Source organism: Tachyglossus aculeatus, chromosome 6 (genome assembly GCF_015852505.1).
Source record: "Tachyglossus aculeatus isolate mTacAcu1 chromosome 6, mTacAcu1.pri, whole genome shotgun sequence".
In the NCBI taxonomy this organism is placed as follows: Eukaryota; Metazoa; Chordata; class Mammalia; order Monotremata; family Tachyglossidae; genus Tachyglossus; species Tachyglossus aculeatus.
Window position 1 is genome coordinate 28,466,385 of NC_052071.1, and position 26,320 is coordinate 28,492,704.

At 41.4% G+C, this 26,320-nt stretch overlaps 1 protein-coding gene across 1 annotated transcript in view; it reads right to left on the bottom strand.

The window, feature by feature from the left end:
* Positions 1 to 327: 327 nt before the first annotated feature.
* The window catches only part of IL1RAPL2 (interleukin 1 receptor accessory protein like 2), a 684,340-nt gene continuing 658,347 nt past the window's right edge, over positions 328 to 26,320 (bottom strand). Inside the window, exons 9-11 of the mRNA XM_038748640.1 lie at positions 22,360 to 22,503; positions 16,772 to 16,942; positions 328 to 1,791 (exon numbers count right to left, since the gene is read on the bottom strand). Coding sequence (XP_038604568.1) covers positions 1,094 to 1,791; positions 16,772 to 16,942; positions 22,360 to 22,503 — 1,013 coding nt within the window. The 3' untranslated portion in view covers positions 328 to 1,093. The remainder of the gene's footprint in view (positions 1,792 to 16,771; positions 16,943 to 22,359; positions 22,504 to 26,320) is intronic.

Below are 26,320 nucleotides of genomic sequence, written 5' to 3' on the forward strand. Positions count from 1 at the left end.
ACATCCTTTGAGTCTATGGTCATTTTACAAATGCAAACACCGAGAACAGACAGATTCCTTCAGGGGCTATCACACACTGGCAGGCAGATCTTGTGGAGCCCAATGTAACCTATGTCTCAGCTACATTTCTGATGATGATCATGGCATTTGCTGTCCTACTACTAGAAAACTTGAATAGTTTAGTATTTAGCTTGTGAATATTGTTGTATTACTTCTTTTCTATTGCTAACATGATCAGTCGGGGCTGAAATTACCAAAAAAATCACATTACTGTAAAAATCATACAATAGGTCAAGAGATCACAACAGAAAATGCAAACATGAATTAACAAATGATAAAACGTGTGCTCCAGTACTTAAAAATACAATAAACTTGTAAAATTGTGAAGTTATCTATACCACTAGATCTATTTAATAGTATCCTAAACGAGCTAAGTGTAGTGTTAACAGAACAAAACAATTGTTTAGCCACCTGCCCATCCTGATCTGAGTAAGATGTACTTTGTGAACAAAACTGATTTATGTTGACATGAGATTTTGAATTGTTCTCTGGTAACTGTGCCCACATTTGAAGAAACTATTGATTCTTCATATTTTTCTTACTACTTTCCTCCACAAATGTTTAACAGAGCTACAAATGGGTAATCCTACCAATTCTTTGGAAAAGTACTCATTTTGTTTGCTCTATAAAATGTTTTTGACATACTTTTAGGCTCTGCAAACTGTACTAAAGTCTCTAGTTTTCCTTATCTTAAATTCTGCATAAATACAGAAATTCTAGTTGATAAATATGGGTCTACTAGATCATCTAATATCTTCTATAATGTATGAGCTATTCAAATCTACTCTAAACACAATGTGCTTTGCTTTTCTTCCAGAAACCAAGCTACACATCTAAACTAGATACTGAACTACAAAAGAAGGTCTCCTTTTTTAAAGAGTTGGCAAATGTAAACAAAAACATTCAAGTACAAAAGCGAGTTACTGTGCCCTTTTCTCCCCAAGACTTTTTGGCACCCCTATCATTTAGGTTTACCGCTCGGTAAAAACAGGTCTTCAGGATGCTCATACAGCAGCGAGAATTCTGATCGCCACTACCAAATATCACTGGTGAAGCTAAGCTCCTTTGATGACAAAGGCAGCAAAGGACTGTTCTTATGAAACTCTTGGGTATCCTTCACAGCATTATTAAGAGGTAGTTGTCCATTTAGTAGTGTCATAGGTATGTTACAATACGTGTGGTGGTTACCTATGGAAGCTACTGGCAAGGCTGCTGTTGGCATTTCATAGTCATAACCTCGGCAATAATGGCGCCTTTGCAATGAATCTGTTGGGCGAAAGTCAGATAAATCTGATTGAGATGCTACTACAGAGGCAGACGTGCCTGTCACAGCAATGGAAGGTACAGTTTGCAAATCTCCAAAAAGCCCCTGCTCTGCAGAGTCCAGGACCTGGCGTCGAGATAATACCTCTTTTTTCTTGGCAGGCATTTCATAGACTAAGTGCTTCCAAAACTTAGAATTCAATTTGCTGCTTTTTGGTCCTTTCCACTTGACCAATGACAGAAGTTTGATGCTGTGCTTTAACGATTCCACTTCGTGATAATTCACTTTCCCTTTTAATTCTGTACACTCAATGAAAATAACTTTGATTCCTCCACTGACTAGCATGTTATGGAGTCTGTTTTCCAGCTCAAAAATACTCCATCCTCTCCTGAGAACATAGTCTGGAGTTAGCACGATAATAAGTCTTCTGCTTTGCTCAACACATCTTGTGAGATCTTCAATGTACGCTACAAATCATAGAAAGAGAGAAAGAATAAAATAAAGAAGTCTACTGTCTTAAAACATTAGGCTTGCACTCTAGCACAGTCAAGATTTTGTCTTTCACTGAAGCATATCCCATCTTTACGTAGAATACTCATACAATGGCTTAAGAAAAAACCAAAACTATCACTTATAATTTTATTTTTCCGACATCAGTAACAAAATTCTATAAGTTCCTATAAATTTCAATGTCCACAGAGCATAAGTGTATATCTGTAAATTGTATTTTTATCATTTCTCAGGAACAGGGCTTCTAAACTCTAATCTGTCACTGAATAGGCAACCTTAATTTGTTGTTGAGAGGAGAAACAGAAACATTAAGAGACCGCAGAATTACTTTCAGACTGTTTTCTTCGAGGTCTGAAAGTCAAGCAAGGAAGTACTCCCTCATCGATTCCCATGCCTATTGCCACTACCAGTTGTTATAGATTTTTAACTCTCACAGGTCTCACATCCTCCTTATCTCAGTCCTGAGGAATGTGCCAACTATTTGGTTGACAAAATGAAAACTAACAGGAGGCATGAGCTCCATAATTCTCCCCTTTTCCTTCCCAGTTCCTTCCCACCTCCACCCTGCCATTCTGGAACAATTAATTCCCATAAATTGTGTCTTAAGTCGGAATGTTGCGAGTTGGAACCAGTTTTCTAATAGGGACAATTTTATAAATGGGAGTTGGGTTTCTGAACCAAGGTTCTTGGTCCATGGTCAGGCACCCCATCCTAGTTATCATTACCTACTTATTTAAATTGCCTAACTTTTCATCTCTCTCAGCAATTTATTGCCTCCTTGCCCAAATGACAACCTCCACCTGCCCCTCTGACCCCATCGTTTTTCATCTTCTAAAAATACCTGCTCCCACTCTTCTTCCCTGACTGCCATCTTCACTGCTGTCTCTGAAGATCCACTCCTCAAACAGGACCACATTTTCCCATTCTAAACAAAACCAAACAAACCCTTCCCTCTGTATTCCAGTGCACCCTTCAGCTATCTCCCCATCTCTCTCCCCCTTCACATCTGGCAGAGCACTGCTCTCCCCATCCTCTAAGCCCTTTGGAAACCTCATCTCCTCTAGGAGATCTCCCCTGATCAATTTTTAATCTCCCCACTTTATAGTCTACCATTTCTATATTTCTATACTCTCTAAACACCTGGGTATTCATACATCCCCTCAAAGCACTTATGTACATGTCTTTCTACTCTTTGACTTCCTCTAATCTGTATGCTATTTCAGTGCCTATCTCACCCATAGATTGTAAACTCCTTAAGGGGAAGGATCATCATGTCTAATAATTCTATTGTACTCTTCCAAGTGCTTAGTACAGCTCTACACTCAGTAAGGGCTAAATTCATTCATTCATTCATTCAATCGTATTTACTGAGTGCTTACTGTGTGCAGAGCACTGTACTAAGCGATTGGGAAGTACAAGTTGGCAAAATAAATATATATCCATGTATACCAACTCATTTGCTACACATCAATGTGGAAGAAAGGCTATGAGCTTTCATCCAGGCACAAAATATCATTTGGCATTTGCAACCTGTTTTTTTCATTTATTGGTTAAAAAAAAGGTGGTAAGAGAAGTATTGCCACCAATTAAACGTAATCTGGGTTGATTCTGCTTTAGGCAGGGGTACAGCAATGGGAAGTAGGCTAGTAGTACTGGCTGAGAATAGTACTTGAACAGAGCAGTTTATGTGGCAAATTGCAGCACTTTGGCAGCCAAAAAGTCCATTCAGTCACACTGCCTGTACACACCACAGAATGAATCTTTTGCAACACTGCTTCTTAGAGGCATGCAATCAAACCATGAAACAGAAGCCTGTGCTCCTAAAGTAGACTTGGACTTGGGCACTGCCAGAAAGAACATGACTTTACTGTGTAGAGCTCCAGGCCTGCCTAATGACACAGTGCCCTCTAGCAGGAATTGTGACTACAAAACACTAGAAACGCGTAATCACCGGAAGACTCTTGGAAGATTCCCAAAGTAACGTCACAGATTACTTATTGACTACATGTCCAAATATTTATGAGTTACCAAACAGTCCGGCAGAGTTCATTCTAAAATAACTTGATTTAAAGAGGCCAGAGGCATGTTTAATACATGATCTCCCTTTTCCAGTGTTTTATTTCACCACTTTGCAGCAAGAAGATTGCATCACAAGTGAAAAACGCAAATCCTTTACACACCCTTCAGACAAACAAAAATTTCGACAAACACAGACATATACTCATTTAACAATATTATCTTTACTTCATAGTTCTTGGATTTTCATCATGCAGTATTTACAGTTACTAAACTTGGAAAAACAATACTTTCTGAAAAAAAAAGATAGCCTTAGGAATTTTAAGTGCTTAATCTCATAGAATAAGAAAAAAAACCAACATCATTGATATCTGAAAAAAAAAAAGCAGAGCCAGCGGGAAAGATATAACTTGGCAGGTTTAAAGAACTGGTGAAACAAAGCGTAAGGAAAGGTAGAAATGTTCAATACAGTGGAAAGATATTATCCCAATGTATCAACAGCTCTGACTCTTCATTTTCTTCCTTTCTTTCTGCTCCCAAAAAGAAAGAATTTATGTGGGAAGCTTCATCATTAGAGGTTGGATCTGTAAGATACAGTAAAATAAACTATCATGCATCTTTCCCTTTATTCTTTTCACCTCTCCTCCAAAAAAATACAGAATCCAGGTACAGGCAGTCCTCGGACTTAATGACACAATTAGTTCCTGTAAATTGTGTCTTAATTTGGTATGTTGTGAGTTGGAACCAGTTTTCTAATAGGGACAATTTTATAAATGGGAGTTGGGTTTCTGAACCAAGGTTCTTGGTCCATGTTCAGACACCCCATCCTAGTTATCATTACCCAGAATTGCATATCCAGTCAATCACAAGTGAGGTGTTAGCCACAACAAAACATGCATATTGAGTCAGAGAGGTTCCTTCATAGTGGAGCCAACTATTACTTAGAAGTAAAAGGGCACGTTGACCCTCCCTTGTCAGAGGCAGGGAGGCTCTGGGAGGGGAAATATTTACCCGAAAACCAGGCAGAGCCACCAGGGAAGGTCAGCATTGCCTCCGATGAAGTACTGTAAGGAGACTAAGAGGAAAGCCGCACTAGTGCCATGAAGGAGGCTAGTGTCATAAAGTTGGGTCGGGTGCATCGCAAACTTGAAATGGTAAATTTAGAAACACAAGTTCCATTTGTCTTAACTTGAAGCTCTGTAAATCGAGGACTGCCTGAATGCACAACATTATATCTATCCTAAAAGATACAGTCAGCCTAAACAATATTTTAGCTACACTCAGTATTGTATGCATCTAGTCAAGTAAAAAAAAAAGTTATCACATCTAGGTTTTCAGTTTTAATACAAATTGTATACAGTATGTAGATATGTTGGATAATTTTAATTGCTGCAACAAATACCAACCAGATTAGGCCACCTAAGACTTCACCAGACAGTCCATCTATGTCTTCTCTGATGGATTGGGTATGGGGAGGTGGGAAGAGTTGCATGTTTTACCCATAATTCTCTTTGATTTTGTAGTTTTCTAAATGTAATTTTGCAATTTAATGTAGTTTATGATTAATTTGTGTTCAACCATGGGATCCTGGGGGCTCTCGGTATTCCTACAACTATATTTTAAGTTGATAATTATAACACTGAGGATTGATACCTGTCAGATTCTAAAACATGAGTTCTATAGAAGCTTTGATAGGAAAAGCAAATGAAATGGTGAACTCAAGTAATGATCTAGACTGAAAACCTAAAAACCAGAAACAAAGTACTCTGGAGCTCTCTCTTTTGATCAGGTTCCTCAGTAAATTGCCCAACTCCCAGCTGTACTTTGCTGGTGAGACAGCCTGAATTTCTCAGGAAAAAAAATGTGTAGCTTGTGGGTGCTCCACAAGTCATAATCAATTTTGGCTGGTGAAAGGCCAAGGTAATTTTAAGACTTTTGCACCCCATTTCATGCTTAAGAATTCCCTTGTTACTGACACTGAAATGTTCACAACCTGTAAAACCAATGTGTATGTGGGGGGAAGGGGGTGGTGAGGGCAGTCAAGGTGGAAGAGTTTAAGAAGAAATGTACATTCAGAGGAGAACATCCTTATTCTCTTTTATGAAAGAGAATACCAAACTCCTAGGAAGAATGTTAATAGGAGTGGAGGATAAGCAAATGTGTTTCTTCTCCCTGTTAGCACTATCCTGGGCATCTGAATCACTTTGAGAAAGTTCAAAGAATATAGAGATGTTAACTGAAACTATTCTTAGGGCATCTCAACCTCTACAGCACACTGACTCATTACACCTCAGAACATCAAATGAGCTCTACAGGTAGAAAGCATTGACATACTTGCCAGGGATATTTCTTTAAAGGTAGAGGCTGAGTAAGAAAAACAACCCAGAATTTCAAAATCCACTAGAGGACTCTCCTTCCACATGAATACCAAACTTGCTCATTACAATGAAGACCGTAAAATGATTGCCTTTTAATTTTGGTTTGAAGCCTCTCTTGATGAAGAAAAAGTATGGGAAAGGCTCATCTAATTCTTATTTTCCAGTTATGGAATGGCACCATGCTGCTGGAGATTGAATTAAACTAGTGAAATTTGTCTGTTTTGAACTAAAAAGAAAGTCCACTGGGTTGAAATTCTGTTTTCTGCTCAGGGCACTTCATCTAAAACAATAATGCAAATCACAAACACATTTTCCCGTAGCTACAACAGAGCCAGCCTTTTGACTGTCAAGTGAGTGAAGAGACCCTGGCCACCCCCACTGATAGATGCCTACATTGTCTCATTCATTTTAAAAGGGATGGCATTTAGTGGGACAAAGAGCATGGTAATGTGAAATTCACCAAGGAAGAAAGAACTTTATCTTAAGGGCCTACTTGGTGATTGGTGTTGGTGGCAAACATAAAATATATTGGGCTTAGGTTTCAGAACAGGGAAGAGGATGGGATAATTAGATTCCCAAAGTAAGATAAGCTAGTTGGGAAAATAAGGCAGTGTTATATATTCATCTACAAACTAAAAAGGCAAATGCCAGGAGGATGGATGGCTATGCTACACTACAACCTAAAATGACACAGTTTATCCACTTCGTGGCTGGAGGAAGGGGATGAAGGGAAGAGGCACTGAAGAGACCCCCATGGTTATGGTGCCACACTTGGCTACAGAGCAGTGCTATTCTGGCTGCAAACATTCTTCCTGTACAGATTAGGGTTCCAGCTGGGAAGCAACACTGCCCCAGGGCCTCGGGGATGAGCAACCACCATTCCTACAGTCCTCTTTAGCCCAGGCAGAGGTTCCTGTGAGAAGCCAGCACTGTTCTGGGCCTTCAAGGAGGCAGGCAGCTAAAATGAAAACCCTGCTCTGGTACAGAATAGTCATGTATTGGCAGAGCAGTCCTGGGATCTCCTGACTCACCAGTGGGAGGGTCTGGGGTGTCTGTGAACATCGGTTCTGTGCTCTGGACCCTGAGGGAACCGGTTGAGAGACAGTGGTCTGAGGGGCAGGGGCAGCAGTGAGTCAGGGGCCAAACTTGCTCTCCAGCCCTACACAAAGCCCCACTAACTGTCACTATTGCTCTGAAGATTCAGCCAAACCTCAAATAGGTAACCTTTGACCTCTGAGGTGCTTATTGGCTCCACCCAGGAAGCAGGCAGAAGGAGAGAGGAAGTAGTTATACCCCAATCCATGGCAAAGAACAAAAATTTACATACATCATGCCAAAGTCTCGCTCCTTAGAACATAAATGAGAGAACAGTATATCTGACTTTAAAGTCCATTCAGTGACATGAATGGTATGGTAATAATAATAATAATAATAATAATAATAATAATAATAATAATAATGGCTTTTATTAAGCGCTTGCTATGTGCAAAGCTCTGTTCTAAGTGCTGGGGAGGTTACAAGGTGATCAGGTTGTCCCATGTGGGGCTCACAGTCTTAATCCCCATTTTACAGATGAGGTAACTGAGGCACAGAGAAGTTAATTGACTTGCCCAAAGTCACACAGCTGACAAGTGGCGGGGCCAAGATTTGAATCCATGACCTCTGACTCCAAAGCCCGTGCTCATTCCACTGAGCCACACTGCTTCTCCTGAGCTTAGTACTGCTCAGGAAGTGTAATTCCTCTAATACTACTTTTAAACAATAAAAATAATCGTAGTGGAAATAGGAGGTAATGCCCAGCGTTCGGACAGCTGATAGTGTAACACATTATCTTGCCATTGGTTACTAAAGCTCTGTGCCTCCTGGGATCACGGAGGAGCAACAGAATCTGTTCCTGAGAGACTGTAGACTCTCTTGGCCCCCATAATTATGAACCTAGTTGGTATGACACTTCTACTTCATCATCATCAATCGTATTTATTGAGCGCTTACTGTGTGCAGAGCACTGTACTAAGCGCTTGGGAAGTACAAGTTGGCAACATATAGAGACAGTCCCTACCCAACAGTGGGCTCACCTACTGGCACAAATCAATCAATGAGTGGTAGTTACTGACTGCTTACTCTGAGCAAGGCACAATAGAGTACAATATTGGGAGGGTATAACAATTCTAGCTAAGTGAGCTCATTGTTGCTCTTCAGTGTGTTTTCTCCCAAACGTGACTGTGCCTCTGAGGCAGACTCCCTCCCAAGCTGCCGCCACTATGGTCATTCAAGGAATACTGTCACTTGGCCCCCTAAAGAACTAGCAGTGTGGGGTGAGTTTTAAGAGTTCCCAGGGCACGAGTTTCAATTGAAAAACATATGTACAGACGTCCTGAATGATTAATGTGAATGATTTTAGAGCTGCACTTTCCTGAAAAATTCCTCCACCCCCCCCCACCCCAGAATTTGACTATTGGGAAGTCGTCCACTGTGGTTGAAGCTGCACAGCCTCCAACGGCTGTTTCCCTTCAGCCTTGGACCGAGTGAAACTGATCTGACCCAGTGTGTACTGCCTCTTCCTCTGCTTTGTGAACCCAGTTCCTTTTTCTGCATCTCCTAAGGCTGAGCACTGCCTCCTCAAGAGCCCCTCAAGTAAAGTAAGGCCCTTGGCCCCATTTCCCCCGACTCCAATTCTCTGCTCATTGCCCGAACGGCACTGCTCAGTGATCTTTACCACCCAGCATCCTCCTCTCCCCTACTCCGCACTCTCCAAACACGGCTTTCAGGACTGGAGAGGGGGTGGAGTGGAGAGAGTGGAGCTGGGGTTGCCATGGTGACAGTAGAATTGTTTCCAACTTGTGCTGGTCCCACCCCCTGAATGAATGGTTCTGCTGCTTGCTGTCAGAGGGCACACCCAGCTCTCCCCAAGTAAGATTAAAAACAAATCTCAGTTTCATTGAGATCTTGGAGCCACAAAAGTATTTCTCCTGATATGGATTCCTTTCCCTCTCTTTACATTTCCACCAGCATCTACACCTCATCCCCAGGCATAAATCAACCTTACCTAACCATCAGCTCCTCCACAGAGGAATTGTAATGTGACCAGCTTTAAGCATATCTCTGACCCCACAGTAGGAGTGTATTACTAGTCCAGCCCTCTCTCCCCTACAGGATGTTAAATATTTGATGGGGAGTTGATGGGGAAACTATCATTCCATCACCACATTTTCTTAAGTCACCAACAATGGATTGCTCAGAAAAGCCCTTTTATGGCACCCAAGGGACAACTTACATGAATGGTGTCCAATCTGCCACACTACTGTGGCTTCCACCCCCACTCCAATCTGGCTTCCGCCCCCTTCACTCCACAGAAACAGCCCCCTTCGAGGTAATCAATGACCTTCTTTTCGCTAAATCTGATGGCCTCTACTCCATCCTAATCCTCCTAGACACCTCAACCTCTTTTGATAATGTAGACCACCCCTTCCTCTTGAAACGTTATCCAATCTTGGATTCACTGATACTGATCTCTCTTGGTTCTCCTTCTATCTCTCTAACTGTTCCTTCTGTCTATTTTACTGGCTCCTCCTCCTCCTCTGCCTCCCACCTTCTGAAGTAGGGGCCCCTCAAAGCTCATTTCTAGACACCCTGCTATTCTCCCTTTACATGCACTCCCTTTCATTCAATCATTCATTCAATCGTATTTATTGAGCACTTACTTTGTGCAGAGCACTGTACTAAGTGCTTGGAAAGTACAGTTTAGCAACAGGGACAATCCCTACCCAACAAGGGGCTTATAATATTGGCCTGTCTAGTGAGAGTCTCACTTGTTTGAATTTATCCTTGGAGAACTCATTTGCTTCCATGGCTTTGGTTACCATTTCATTCATTCATTCAATCATATTTATTGAGTGCTTACTGTGTGCGGAGCACTGTACTAAGTGCTTGGGAAGTACAAGTCGGCAACATATAGAGACGGTCCCTACCCAACAACGGGCTGACAGTCTAAAAGGGGGAGCCATTTCTATGCAGATGATTCCCAAATCTAGATCTCCAGCCCAGACCGCTCTCCTTCCCTGCAATCCCAATTTCCTCCTAGCTTCAAGGCATATCTACTTGGATATCCTACAGACACCTCAAACAGAACTGTTTGAAACTGTTTGGGGTCCAAAACTGAACCCCAAACTCTGTCCTCCCTTGTCTTTCCCATCACAGTAGACACCACTATCCTCCCTACCTCAAAAGCTTGAAACCTTGGCTTTGTCCTTGACTCATTTCTCTCATTCCACCCACGTGTTTAACCTGTCTCCAAATCCTCTTGGTTCTACCTTCGCAACACTGCTAAAACTCTCTATCCAAACTGCTACCACACTGATCCAAGCACTTATCCTATCCCGACTTGACTACTGTACCTGCCTCCTCACTGATCTCCCGGCATCCTGTTGTTCCACATTCCGATCCATACTTCATTCTGCTACATGAATTATTTACCAAAAAAACCCATTCAGTCCATGTCTCCCCATCCCTCAAGAGCCTCCAGTGGCTGCCCATCCACCTCCGCATCAAACAGAAACTCCTTACCATCTACTTTAAAGCACTCGATCAGCTTGCTATGGTCTACCTTATCCCCTGCCTGCACCTAATACTCCTAATCATCTCCTAATGCCAAGCCCACACACTCTGCTCCTCAAGTGCCAACCTACTCACTGTGCCCCAATCTCATCTATGTCGCCACTGACCCCTTTCCCTCGTCATCTCCCTAGCTGGAACTCCCTCCCCCTCCATATATGCCAGACCACCACATCTCCTCTAAGAGGCCTTCCCCAATTAAGCCCTCTGTTCCCTGGCTGGCTCTCCCATCTATGTACCTCAATCTTGGGTCTTTTGGACACATGATATTCTCCCCACCTCCAACCCCACAGCACTTATGTACATTTCTTTAAATTGTATATTATATTTACTCATATTAAAGTCTGTCTCTGTCTCCCCTCTACACTGTAGGCCCATTATGGATAGGGAACGTGTACGCTAATTCTGCTATACTGTACTCTCCCCATGTGCTTAGTATAGTGCTCTGCACATAGTAAGCACTCAATAAATAGGATTTATTGATTGATTGATATTATGGTAGAGCTAGTAGCAGTGAGGACTTGCAGATACATATACAAAAACGTTCTTTGTATGCTTGACTTCAGCAGTGAAATTGCCTGACACCAGAGGTGCACCCAGTCATTAGTCATTTCATTGTCAGCACATCACAATGTTAGTCCCATGCATTTATGCACCAAAAATGTAATGATGAGGAGTGTAGTGCAATTGGAAGACAGCATTATCAGGCATTATTGCCTTTTCCTTAGAAGCCCAAAAAAGCTCTAACACCCTAGAGCAAGCCCACAGCACCAAATAATGAGGCATGAAAATAAACGGAAGGACGGGAAGATGGTTAGGACCAAATTCTTCATGTAATTTTAAAAGACAGGGTTGTTAAAATGTATGTGGGCTAAGAGTATTCCTGTGACATTATTCTTCTGAGGAACACTGACTGCTCAAACGTTGCTCACACACTTCTTTTGCATGACATTTCTTCAATGAGGGACAATGATAAGTGCCGCTCTCTCCTTTTGCAAATAAGGAAACCATGGTAGGGAATGGCGAAGCATTTAGCATAAAGTCACAGGGTAAACTAGGAAAAGAGTCACAAACTAATTTTTCTTTGTCAGAGATGGCACCATTATACTATTCTGTCTCATCCCTTGTAAAAACGGGTTAACATTTTCAAGGGATCTTTTTGACTCCTAGTGATCCCACAAAATTAGTTCATTGTCTAAAGTAGCTTCAGAAAACTAATGGAATTGCTGGCGCTTAGCACAGAGTTAGGAAGACATAAGAGGCAGAGACAGAGGAGGAGAGAAAAAGAGTCACACTAGGGCAAACCTCTTCACCAAAAGTGATGGAGTCCCAGATAAGAATAGAAATGACAGCTGCAGTCACTGCTGCTACACCCCCAGAGGCCCCCACAGCCAAAAGTGAGTGATGGGGCCTGGGTCTTTAGGTCCCAGTGATGGCTGTGATTTCTGTTCTTGCCGGCTCCTGCTAACAGCTACTCTGCTTCTTGCTGGGATTCCGGCAAAAGCTAGAATTCCAGCGGTTGCGGTCGTAGCTGTGGCAGCTGCTAATGTTTGGGTCTTTCTTTCTTCTGCACTGCTTCCTGTTGGGCTCCCTGCAGTTCTCACCTCCACTGGGAATGCAGTAACAGTGGAGAAATAGTGACATAAACAGGGAAAAAGAGAAATTGCTGCTGCAGCTAGGAGCCTCACCCCAAGGCAAAAAAGGAAGTGTCTAGTCCTTTCCTTGCCTGGTTCACACTGACAGATACACTGTGTGCTCTCATTCTTAACTCTGATATATTTTTCAGTGTGGCCATCAAGCTGTTTATATGCTATGTTTTCTATAACTATCTGTCAATTTATGCCTCTTGTTTCCCCTATTCATTTTAACTCCATATAGGGAGCCGGCAGGGCCTTATGGAAAGAAAAGGCACGGGGTCTGAGAGTCAGGAGATCTGAGTTTGTATCCCGGCTATTCCATTAGCCTGTTGTGTTACTTCCAACAACTCACTTTACCTCGCCGGGTCCTGATTTTCTCACTTATATGATGGAGATTAGAACACCTATTTCTCCTGACCTCACAAGGTATGTAGTGAGGATAAAATGAGATAATTACTACCACAGTGAATTGAAAAAATAAAACGGCACTGAACAAGCACTAAATATTACTATAGCAAGTGCTCAATAAATACAATTCATAAGGTGGACACAGGAAATCGTTAATCCTGTTCCAACAAAATTTATATTCCAATTATGTCTATTAGTTTATGCCTTAACTGGTAACTTTTCTCTGGACCTCAACAGAAACACTTGGAAACAACAGAACAAAGAATGACAAAAACCCAAGTGTTTGTTCCATGTCGAAAATATGGATAACAGTTTAACTTCCCCAGTGGGACATGTCTGCATGTCTGCTCCACCTTAACTCTGTCTCTTACCCAAAGCCAAACATGTCAATAAAGAAAATCCCCTACATCTGTTGCCCTGTGCCCAACAATCAACAGCCAGGATGGAGGGAAGAAGTGTAATTTGCTTAGTCTTTCCATGGAGTTTGAGAAATGAGTACGTTTTTCAACTAGCTTTATGCCATACGTTACATTTGAAAGCTAGGTGTTTAAGCAATTCCCTTCCTACTGCTACTCTCGAAGCCTGGGACTCATTCCCTATGGAAAAATGAACTAAACCCTTACTGGACATTATCTATGACTCATTTAGACCCTCAAATTAAAAAAACCCCAACAAACTAGGGAAGCTGCTTGGATGGAGAGACATAAATAAATATCTGGTCTTGATACCACTCTCTAGCTTTTCAACACCAGTTGAAAACAAAGCAGAGATCTGGTCACCAATTTTCCTCTTTTGTGAAACACCAACCATCATTTGATATCTCTGTACCTCATTGATTTATGATGGCCCATACTCTTAGACTCTTGTAAGATGGGTGAGAACTGAACCTTTATGAAACAGAAGCAACCCAAAGTATAGATATTTATCTCACGTTGATCCAAGCTCTCTGGCAAACACTTGGTTTCTAGCATGGGACTAAAGAGATCATATTTTTTTTTCTTTTTATCCAGTGGTATTTGTAAAATGCTTACTTTGTGACAGTCACTATAGTAAGTGCTCAGGTAGATAACAAGCTTATCAGGTTGGACACAGTCTATGTCCCACGTGGGGCTCCCAGTATTAATCCCCATTTTAAAGATGAGATAACTGAGGCACAGAGAAGTTAATTGACTTGTTCGTGTCACACAGCAGACAAATGGCCATTTTTTTGGAATCGTTTCAGAATTGCTTTGAAAATGGATTTGTAAAAACAGTAGGTGGAGGAATAGTGTTGTACCAGAGTACTTTAACATGAGGTCAAAGTAAATACTGTATAAATATTGTAATCTATTTCTACTGCCTAGGTATATATTGTGTATGTATGGCAAAATCTCTTAAATTTAACTGATGATTGATTGCAAGAAACTTATTCAATCACTTATAAAAATTTCAAAATATTCTACTCAAATTCATAGGACATTAAAAATATTTTTCACATTTTGAATATATTTCCAGAGGGAACTATATACACTTAATTTTGACATGATAGCTTCTCAGGTCTGGAATGTTCACAAAAAATAAATAAAACAGTATTTTAAGAATTTTTGAAATTCTTTAGAATTTTTGGGGGTCCTAATAGTGATAAGATGGTGACCAAAGAACTGTCTTAGGAAGGAAGAGCAGCTATCATAGCCCTTTTGGCATGTATATTAAAATTTCAGAATTATTCCCATCTTTCCTCGCAAAGGATCCCTTTGGCACTTCATAATCCCCAGTGGCCAAATGCCTGTTCAACCAAAAAGATAGACCTGGATATACAAAATGAGAAAAAATTTTAACTATAAATGTAAATCTCTTGATTTTAATGAACTCTAGGGTGGTGCATTGTTGTTCACCTGAAATTCCACTAATCTCTTTTATTCTAAATGTCATACAATCCTTCATAATGAAGATTTCCAATGGAACCCCAACTGGAAATGGAATACACAGGTTACTTCACATTTACAAGTCAGGGTGTTTTATTTTTTATTTTTTTGCTTTTTAGGAGTGGACAGACATCTTTTGCTTCTTTTTAGATCTAGGTTTGATATATAGGTCACAAGTGAGTCCCAGGTAGAGTGGCTCATAATTGTTACAAACTCACTCTTTTTTCCCTTCCATATTTGGATAATGTTGAAACTGTGGTTTTCAGCACAACAGGGAGTAATAATACATTTTTGAAAGGTCACAAATGAGGACTGATATTTCCAGAGGCCTTATTGGCAGGGTAGTTAATGACTTCCTAAATAGGTTACTGGCAGTCCCTATTTAGAGCCAGAATCACAGGACAGCATAAGGGCAGGGTGCCAAACACGTTTCTAAAGGTGGCTTGACTCATGAAGTACATTTCACCTTCGATATCATGCTTACTTTCATCCATTTTTGTTTCAAATACTTTAACATCAGTTTTGCTTCATAAAATAATTATACCAAGGAACAATGTTAAAAGGTTCATAAATTGAGCCATAAAAAGGGAGAGGAGTATTCAGGGTAGTTTTCTTCAGTGGGTTTTCCAATTGCTCCCACCACTGTTTCAAGGTTCAGAAAATGCAGGTCAACAAATTAAAAATGTTCCTATGAATTTACCTGTATTTTCAATTTAGCAAGGTCTTCTTGGAAGTCCTTCCATTTGTTAAGGGACTTGATTGTTCTTGTTTGTGAGTCTGAACCCTTCTCTCTTCCTTCCCATCAGACCCTCCATTCTTTCTTTGCTTCTGCTTGCCACATACTCAAATCCCTTTCCTCCTTCTCCTCCATCCCTCTTGTCCTTACCGGTTCTAATAATTCATTCAGATGGCAGATCATCACATAAAGGCAGGTTAGAAGAGTGTCTGTAGGCATATTTTACTTTGGTTTTTGAGTAAGTGCATTTGATAAGTTTACACATCAATTAGTACATACACAGAACATATGGGCTAGACCTTTTTGGACGCCTATATCTCCATATACTCAACTGATTTAGTAAGAATGAAATGTTTCCATCATGAGGTCAGAATTATTAGTGATATGAAGACAGCAACACAAACAAAAAGAGAGATGATAAACCTGAAATGTAATTGCTTTGGAAAGGCCCATTTAACTTGATATTAGGAAGATACAGGAGTGGGTGGAGCATATTGGCGAAAGTAGCTTTAGAGAATAATGTATTTTTAACAACCACAGCTATTACGAGAGAACTACAGGCTTAAAGAACTGTTTCTTTCTGGAAAGAAACAAAAAACAACAAAGAAACAGGGATTTTGAAAAAAAGATGAGACTACTAAGTGTCTGAAAAAGGTGATTTTCTAAATAACATCTATAATAAAAGGGAGAATCCACCTCAGAGACTAAGATACTGTTTTTCTGCATGGTTTTCATCATCACATTAGTAATAATAATAAGAATAACAATGATGATATTTGTTAAGCACTTACTATGTGCCAAGCACTGTTCTAAGCGCTGGGGGAGATTCTAATCAGGTTGTCCCATGTGGGGCTCACAGTCTTTAATGCCCATTTTACAGATGAGGTAACTGAGGCACAAAGAAGTTAAGTAACTTGCCCAAAGTCACACAGCTGACAAGTGGCGGAGCCAGGATTAGAACCCACGACCTCTGACTCCTAAACCCGGGCTCTTTCCACTGAGCCACGCTGCTTCTCGGCCCCAGTTAGTCCCCTGCAGACCTGATCCTGAGTATTTGCAATGAGAGTTTTGACCGGTGGAACCCTTGGCACTCAGAGAGCTCTCCAATTACTCCCACATAGATTCCCTGCATTCTGATATCAGCCTTCCCCAAGGAAGAGCCGGCAATTATCTTGGTGCACTGCAAAATGGAGTGCAAAGTCTTTGAAGAAGCAACTGAAATGAAAATGTATTTTCAAAGTACTTACTTCCACTGGGAATCAGGTCCCTGTCTGGGATGAAGAGTTTATAACCGTAATGTTTTTCCAGAACATCCGGTAGTATCTCAAGTGCAAATTGCTCTTCTTCATTATTGTCACAATCCAAGGTGTCTGGATCCACTTTTGTGTACGAGAGATAGGCATCGTATTCCTTATTGTCTTAAAGTGAGGAAAGAAAACCCCCCATTAGTAAATGCTTTATTTTAAACATAACATAAAAAACATTCCTTTTCTCGGTTGGCCCTACCTTCCACCACACTTAACACTAAATAATGCTCTATCCTATTGTGAGCCTGGGAAGCAGCATTACCTAGTCAAAAGAGCTATGGTCTGTGAGTCAGAGGGCCTGGGTTCTGGTCTCAGATCCGCCACTTGTCTGCTGTGTGACCTTGGGCCAGCCACTTAACTTCTCTGGGACTCAGTTACCTCTTCTTTAAAATGAGAATTAAATCCTCCTCCCTCCAACTTAGAATGTGAGCCCCAGGTGGGAAAGGGACTGTGCCCAACCTGATAATCTTTCATCTATCCCAGCTCTTAGTACAGTGCCTGGGACATAATAAGCACTTAACAAGTACCATTAGAAAAAACAAAACAAAACAAAAAATCAGCCCATTTCACAACCACTGAAAACTATACTACCTTAAATGGGGATACTTTGATATGGCTCATTTCTACTCAGAAGATGGGTAAAAATTGAAAAACATTGTTGGCTCTTACTGAATGAGGAACACAGACAGCAACTGGGCTTTTTGCATTTCTGAACTGCTCTAACAATTGCTATCCATCCTACCATGGACAACTGTTCTGACATTAGCTTCCAAAAGCCAACTTTGCTTTAAGAGGAATATTCCGTCAACTCTGCCAGCCTCGGTTTCCTCATTGCACATACAGCCAATGAATTACTCTGCTTTGTCTGGCTTTTGTACCAGAAATTCTGGGCAAAATTTGCCAAAGTGAAAATGTCTATGTCCATCGTCTCAAAATGTTAATGTATGCATGATTAACCAAGTTACCCAACTTAGAAAGTTTTTAGAAAGCCCATTTTGTAAATGCAAGTTTTAATACACAGTTCTAGTTTTAATTCCTTACACAAAATGAAAAAAAATCCAATAGTTAACTTAGCAAGCACAAAATTACCTGCATCTACAATCCCCCTTAAGCATTGGTTTCCTATAAATTAAAAAAAAAAAAACTTGACAAACACCACTAGGCCTGTTGACTAAAACGCACAGTGCAGTGGAATGACACCACTGCATCACGCTCCACCCCAAAGCCTCAGTGGGCTAAACCTTTCAGCACCAGCCCAATCCGATGGGCTGGCATCTGTGCCCTAAGCAGTTCTCCTCACCTGACCCTGTCTAATAATAATAATGATGATGACATTTGTTAAGCGCTTACTATGCATCAGGCACTTTACTAAGTGCTGGCGTGGATACAAGCAAATCGAGTTGGATAAAGTCCCTGTCCCATGTGGGGCTCAGTCTCAACCCCCACTTTACAGTTGAGGTAACTGAAGCCCAGAGATGAAGTGACTCGCTCAAGGTCATATGGCAGACAAGCACAGGCCCGTGCTCTATCCACTACTACACCATGCTGCTTCTGCCTGTCCCTGCTTCTCATGTCTGGGGCTGGGAAGAGCAGGTGGGGCTGTAAGTGGCAACAGGGAAGCAGTGCTGCATGAGACGATCTCAAGGATGGTCGGATATCTTTAGATTTCTGGGCAAATTAAAAAAAAATCCATCCCCAGTTATCCCTCAGGAACGTGGCAGGTGGCAGAGCACCCTCTTCCCCTCACCCAGCACCTCTGTGGTATTCATGGTTCCTGGTGAGCACAACAGGAGGAGTCTCGTGAGTGTGGCCACTTGAGCTGCTTCCAGGGAGTCAGGGGTGCACCTGGACTCCCTGGGAAGTGGTTGTTTCCCTGACCAGACCCGTGCTGTGGAGGGAGTGCCCAGGACCAACCAAGACAGGAGGCCAGAGAGGGCATCACGCTTGCCTTGAGACACCCACATCACCATCTCCTCCCTACTGCCAGTTGGGGTGAAATTACATTCAAATCCACCTGTCGGGAGCTGGTGCTGTGGGAGGTGACAGGAGCCAGAACCTCAGATGGCCGCTTGCTGGCTGCTCCTTGGGGTCCAATCCTCCCTGGGCGGGAGGGCCCCTGGGGACGGGCAGCTCATCTTCGGAGTGGGGCTGGGGTCTGCCAAGCCGCATTTAGTTTCAGGAAGAGTAAGATGTAGCCACATCTAAAGGGCCACAGGTTTGGCGATGCCTGTTTCAGCTAGACCACTAGATGTGAAAAAGCACCGCCCAGGTATTCAGACTGAGCTCAATTCTTTCCCGTGAGGCTGCCAAAGAAGCATAACGCATCCTCAGGAGCTCCAGAGAAGCAGGAAACCTCCTCCACTTACTCTCACTGTCCACGTGAAATAGGGGCATACCTGCTCCATGTGGAGGAACACTCCCTAGGTGACAGAAGCTGGGACCAATGGATAGTCCACTACACCAAATCACACCCCTGGAGTTGCACTTGGGGAAATCGGGTAGTTGTGCCAACTGCAGAAACTCCAGAAGCAAGTGTTTGCCACCTAACCACAGGATGACATTTTGTGTTATCCACTTTGCTGGCTGCATATAAATCCTTCAGGGGCCCATACCCTTAGTCTGAACAGAACTTAAAATGCCCTTTTATGTTCACCCCCAACCTGGGAACATAACCTGGCTCTGTATTTGTTTTTCTATCTGCTGGGGCTATATAAAATGAAGCCTGACTCTGTCACGAGAAAATCAAAATATTGTCATTTGACTGCATAAATGAGGTGAATCTTGGTAATATCCTAAAATTCACTCTGAGGTGTGAATCTTTATCAGCAAATGGTTCAGATACTCTTCCTGAGAGGCTTTGAAAGAAGTTGACACAAACAAGAATTCTCCCTAGAGAACATGACAACCTGTGAAGATATTTCCTAGTACAACAGCCCAGCCTGCACACTTCACTCCTCTGTCACCAGCTTACTCCCTTTGCCCTGATTTTATCTATCTTGACACTGACCCCTTTCCCACATCCTTCCCTTAGCCTGGAACTTCCTCCCCCTCCAGATGCCCCAGACCAAGAGTCTCTCTACCTTGAGGCCTTTCCTGATTAAGCCCTCTTTTCCCCAGCTCCCGCTCCCTTCGGCATCGTTTACTGCACTTGGATCCGTGCCCTTTAGGTGTTTGGTATTCACCCCACCCTCAACCCCACAGCACATATGCATTTCTTTAAATCATATATTATAAATTATTTATTTGTTATTAAAATGTCAGGCTCCCCATCTAGACTGTAAGCTCACTGTGGACAGGGAATGTGCCTGCCACCTCGGTTGTATTGTACTTTCCCAACCGATTAGTATCGTGCTCTGCATATAGCAAGTGCTCAATAAATACTATTTATTGATTGTTATTTCCTTTTGGCTTCAGGTACCCTGCTAGTGTGGTCGGTTCCAAGCAATGCTCTTTTTTAAAATAGCAACTGATCGGAAAATGATTGCATCCCATTCAGCCACATTTCAGCTACATGAATGGATCAGAGGAGTAGGACAAAGCAGGAGAGAAATTTTTAAAGATTCTACACAGGCCAACCCAGAAGCACAAGGATGCTTGGCAGCATCAGTGACGCAGATACTTAACTAAAAAAGTATGCTTCAGATCTATGGTAGCAGCTAAGAATACCTCATGAAAAGCCACAGCTGTTTGTTGCAAAGAGCAAGACTGATATAGCCAGGGCATAATAAGTTGGAAACTAGGTTAACAAGGTCTGCAAACTGTTTTCAATCAATCAATCAATCGTATTTATTGAGCGCTTACTATGTGCAGAGCACTGTACTAAGCGCTTGGGAAGTACAAATTGGCTTTTAAAACCAAATGGCAGTTTAGAGAACCATTTTGCTGCTGAAAGATCTTAAGTGTCAGACTGCAAAAATGTATGCATGAGAGCAAGGATGCAAAATAAAATGGAATGAGATTTAAAACCAGGGGGTCTCTTTGCTGCAATCTTTGCTGCAATCTTTGTGGGCATGCAATTCCTAAAGGAGAGAGGTGAATGTGCAGAGAGCAGGGGTTGCACTTCATATAACCCTGACCATTTAGCAATATTGCCTATCCCTAAGTTATTTCAGCCAGACTTCTGAAACCAATTATCGCTCTCTCTATCACAGCTGAGAAGCAGCATGGCTCAGTGGAAAGAGCCTAGGCTTTGGAGTCTGAGGTCATGGGTTCAAATCCCGGCTCCACCACTTGTCAGCTTGTGACTTTGGGCAAGTCACATAACTTCTCTGGGCCTCAGTTACCTCATCTGTAAAATGGTGATTAAGACTGTGAGCCCACCATGGGACAACCTGATCACCTTGTAACCTCCCCAGTGCTTAGAACAGTGCTTTGCACATAGTAAGTGCTTAATAAATGCCATTATTATTATTATTATTATTATTCAAACTGAAATGTCAAAGCCTAAACAGAAACAATGGCTACAGAATATGTGTGTTGAAGGTGTTTAACAGAATTTTATACAAATTTGAAAGAGAAGATTTTGACACTCTGCCTTAATTCCCATCTTGATTTTGAGTTTAAACTTGAATTTTGACCATAAATCCTAAAGAGGGGATGCCCAAACACATTAGTATTGATATATTACATGCCTATTTAAGAGGCATTATTTAGCATCTCATGATTAATAATAAAAACCCCCAATAATGACTCGATTTTTAAAACCACAGTAATGCATAAGTTTACATAATAATGCAGTCTACATAATGGTGAAACTAAAGCACAAATGGAAGGAGGATAAAAATGCAGTGAAGCAAGAACTCAGCCCTCGATGCACCACTGTGAAAAATGATAAATGACGAAGACGAATAAGAAAATTTCTGCATCTCATTTTCTAATAGAAAAACTTTAACTTGGTAGTTTATTTTTTTTGCAGTAATTGCTACTATTGGGATTATTTTTCCTGTCCTATATCATGTATCTAAAGCATTCTAGGTGAATGTCTGTTAGAAGGGCAAAAATTTTACATGTATAAAAAGTAACATGTCAGGATTTGTTGCTGGTGTTGATTGAATAAGAGGCAATTGGTTCTTTCGAAAATAAGGTTTGCTTTCCAGGATGTCCAAAGGAACAGGGTTCAGTTTGATGTCTTAATATAGTTTGGCCTAATCAATTTTATAAGATCATCTGTATTGAAGGAATAAAGCTATAATCCACATTTTTTAATCCTGGAGACTGGACATCTTAGAAACAGATGCAGAATAATCAAATATTATATTTAATTGTCTGTATTAGGGCATTCCAATTCCATCTCAGCATCGCTTCAAGTTTCTCAGAAAGTTTCAATGTGTTCTAAGGTATTAATTTATTCTTAAAATGCTGGGAGTAGCTAAAAATGAGCAGCATCTAATTTGAATTTTTTGAAAAAAAAAATGGAATCAATTCCCAATTTATTTTCCCCAAGGACTGAGGTCTTTTAACAGCAATTCCTTTTTCCTCCGATCAACTAATGTCTCTTAACTGAACATGAGCAATTTGCGTCAGCTTACCATCTGCAGCCTCATCACCTCCAAAATTCTGTCTGTAGAAGAGCATCAGTTCTATATTGTAGCATTTATAGATGGTCACAAGCAGAACAAGTAGGAGCAGGATTGCTCCCAGCCCTCCTGCAAGCTCTATTTTGTAGATCAAATCTGGGATAAATTGAATAAGTAGGAAAAGGTAATCAATTAATTCAGCTTCTTCAATCATTCCTGGTTGTCTCTACTTTCGGTTCATTGCCAGTATGATGCTTTCCTATTTAATCATTCTAATTGGTGGAGCAAAATCATCATCAAACATGCACCTTGGACTGCACGTAGATTAAATTTATCATCTGTATTAACATGATCAAACAAAGCCTAATGAGCACGAAGACTTTAATGCTTCAGTTTTGTTTTGGGGTAGTATTAGCAACAGATTTCTGATCTATTTTAATGATTCATTACCATCTCTTTGGGACCGAGTCTGAATTATCATCTTTGTAGTCTATCCAGCACTTAGCAGCTCTTCCATCAAACCAGTGGAGACAGCACTGGTCTGGGAAACAGTCTTGGATGTAGTTCTGGTTCTGCCTATTGGGGTTATGTCATCAGTGGGGAGGATTTCAGACCAAAGCACCACTTAAAGCCTTTCACAAGGTGAACATGCCCAGCAAAAATCCCGAAGTACGTCTACAGGATGTCTGGGCAGCCAAGACCGCTGCAGCTATCAAGGTACCTCTTTGCCAGTTCATGGTGCTACAGCACAGAATAAAAATGATGAAATTGTCAATTCAGCTGTAAAAGGATGCTGAGTTAAAAACAAAGTCAACTTTATGTACACTTAGCAGCATACTACACCTCTTTCCTGCCTGCCGACTTCCTCAATGCACTCTGTGCCCCAGCAGGAATACAGATGGCAGGAACAAGATAAGCAGCATGGCTTAGTGGAAAGAGAACAGGCCTGGGAGTCAGAGGACCTGGATTCTAATCCTAACTCTGCCAAATCTTCCTGTGTGACCTTGGGCAAGTCCACTTAACTTCTCTGTGCCTCAGTGCTCCTGCTCTCCTTCTTGCTTAGACTGTGAACCCCATGCAGGACAGGGATTTTGTCCAACCTACTCAACTTGAATCTATCCCAGCATTTAAAACAGTGTTTGACATATAGTAAGCACTTAACAAATACTATATTTAAAAAAGAGTTAAAATGGACTGCATAAACCACCTGCACTACAATCAATTCCTCTGTGCAATCAATTCTTGGTCCTGAAGCTTCAGGATGGAGGCTTATCTTTCCTTCCTTCCTGTCTCCATCATTACTTTATACATAGGAAGCACTTAATCAACACTACTGAATGAATGAATGTAATTTACTGATCAAATTTACTAAAAATTGAGTTGATTAAATAACTGAATTCCCTTTACCAACTAAAGCCCCCTCACTTATGACACAATCATATACTTCAATACCACAAGAGTCTCATATTACAGAGATTCTCCAACCTGACTTGATTTCACAGGGCAACTGGAGGTTCTTTTGAGATAAACCACATAATTGGCTCATTGTGGCCAGGGAATGTGTCTACCAACTCTATTATATTGTACACTCTCCAAGAGCTTAGTACAGTGCTCTGCACAAGGTAAAACTCAATAAATACGACTGACTGAAGAGAATGACTGAATGGATCAGATCAGCTCTGTCTAGTCTTCCTATAACTCTAATCTTTCTTAAATCAAGTGTACATTCTTAACAGTAAATGCTCATTTGATGCCACAAAACTTTCTTTTTGCTGCTGTAAGTGCTTACTTCCCTTTCTAATCTAAGCATCGATTGATTTGTTTAAACTGCTCCTGACAAATATTTCCAGTTCAAAGATGCTCATTTTAAAATGAGTGTTCTGTTTACAATAGTTCAAGACTGTTTTTTAAGTCACCTACTGGGAACATTAAACAATTTCCTTCTTATTTACAGAGAGGAGCTGCTATGAGGTGGATGGAAGACTTCAGAAGTTCAAACAATTTAAAATTCTACATTGGAGATTTCTTTTTTAGCAGCACAAAGTCAAAAACCTTTGTGTAAAACACTTCTAGAGCATTTTGGTCCACTTTACATATTTTTAAAACTGTCTTTAAAAACATGTCATCTGCTGATGATGGTTCAAGTTGCGAGCTGAAGATCAAAGCCCCAAACACAACAGATAATTGCCTCCATTCTCGAGAAAGGGCACAATCTAGCAAGAGGAAGGAGGAGAGACTCTCGATAAAGCCTAAGAACCCCTGGCAGCCTGCCCTCCTGGGCAGTATGGGATAGCTCAGGAATCCTGGAGCTGCTTCAGTCTGGTGGCCCTCCTGGGATGACCTGGACCTAGAAATGCCAACTTCTTGTTTCAGATCCAAAATTCATTCCATCCACTATTAATTTACTATTCTCATACATCAGGGCCATAAAAGAGCAACATGGCCTAACTGGAGAGATCACTAGCCTTGGAGTTAGAGTACCTTAGTTCTAATCCTGGCTCCATCATATACCTGCTGTGTGACCACAATAATAATAATGTTGGGATTTGTTAAGCGCTTACTATGTGCCAAGCACTGTTCTAAGTGCTGGAGTATATACATGGTAATCAGGTTGTGCCACGTGGGGCTCACAGTCTTAATCCCCATTTTACAGATGAGGGAATTGAGGAACAGCGAAGTTGAGTGTTAAGTTATGTTAAATTAGCTCATTGTGTCCAGGGAATGTGTCTACCAACTCTATTATATTGTACTCTCTCCAAGAGCTTAGTACAGTGCCCTGCACAAAGCGGGCACTCAATAAATATGATTGATTGACTGATAGTCCCTTGTCGACTGAAGAGAATGACTGAATGGATCAGACCATTAAGTTAAGTTAAGGCTCAGAGAAGCAGTGTGGCTCAGTGGAAAGAGCATGGGCTTTGGAGTCAGAGGTCATGGGTTCAAATCCCAGCTCGCCAATTGTCAGCTGTGTGACTTTGGGCAAGTCACTTAACTTCTCTGTGCCTCAGTTACCTCATCTGTAAAATGGGGATTAGGACTGTGAGCTCCCCGTGGGACAACCTGATCACCTTGTAACCTCCCCAGCGCTTAGAACAGTGCTTTGCACATAGTAAATGCTTAACAATGCCTTTAAAAAGTGACTTGCCCAAAGTCACAAAGCTGATGAGTGGCAGAGCCGGGATTAGAACCCATGACCTCTGACTCCCAAGCCCATGCTCTTTCCGCTAAGCCATGTTGCTTCAGACAGGCCACCTTGGACAAGTCACTTAACTTCTCTGTACCTCAGTTACCACATCTGTAAAATGGGGATTGAGACTGTAAGCCCCATGTGGGACTGGGACTGTGACCAACCCAATTTGCTTGTATCCACTCCAGCACTTGGTACAGTGCCTCGCACATAGTACTTAACAAAAGCCATTAAAAAAAATCAGACCAATGGCCTTAACTAAGATGGTCACTGCCTGTGAAAAAAGCAACAAAAACAACACTTCCCCACTGGAACCTCGGGAATGCAAAACTTCCACAGACCTAATGAAGGTACAGGCTTGTTGGCTTTTATGAGAAAATTGTAGGTATGTGGATAGGTAGTGAGAATCCCAATATTCCTAGAAAAATGAGGATGTCAAATAATAACATGAATTTGTTCCTTTTCAGCAACCACATCCATGGCCATTTCTGGAAAATTCGGATTACTCCTTCCCTGTAGGGACTTTAAGCTAGATATTTATCTCCCAGAAAACCAGATGGCAACCCTAAAATGCCTGCACAGGGATATGGAGGGAGACTAGGCTTTCAATTAGCTAAAATCTTGCTACAGTTATGGGACTTAAAACTCAACACTACTTTATTCACTTTTACACACCTACAACAAACTGCTCCCCTACTACCATAGCTTCCTTGATGACTCAACACCCAGGAAGTCACCTTCATCATCCCCACTAGGTAGGATGGTAAAATGAGCCTCCGCAGAACA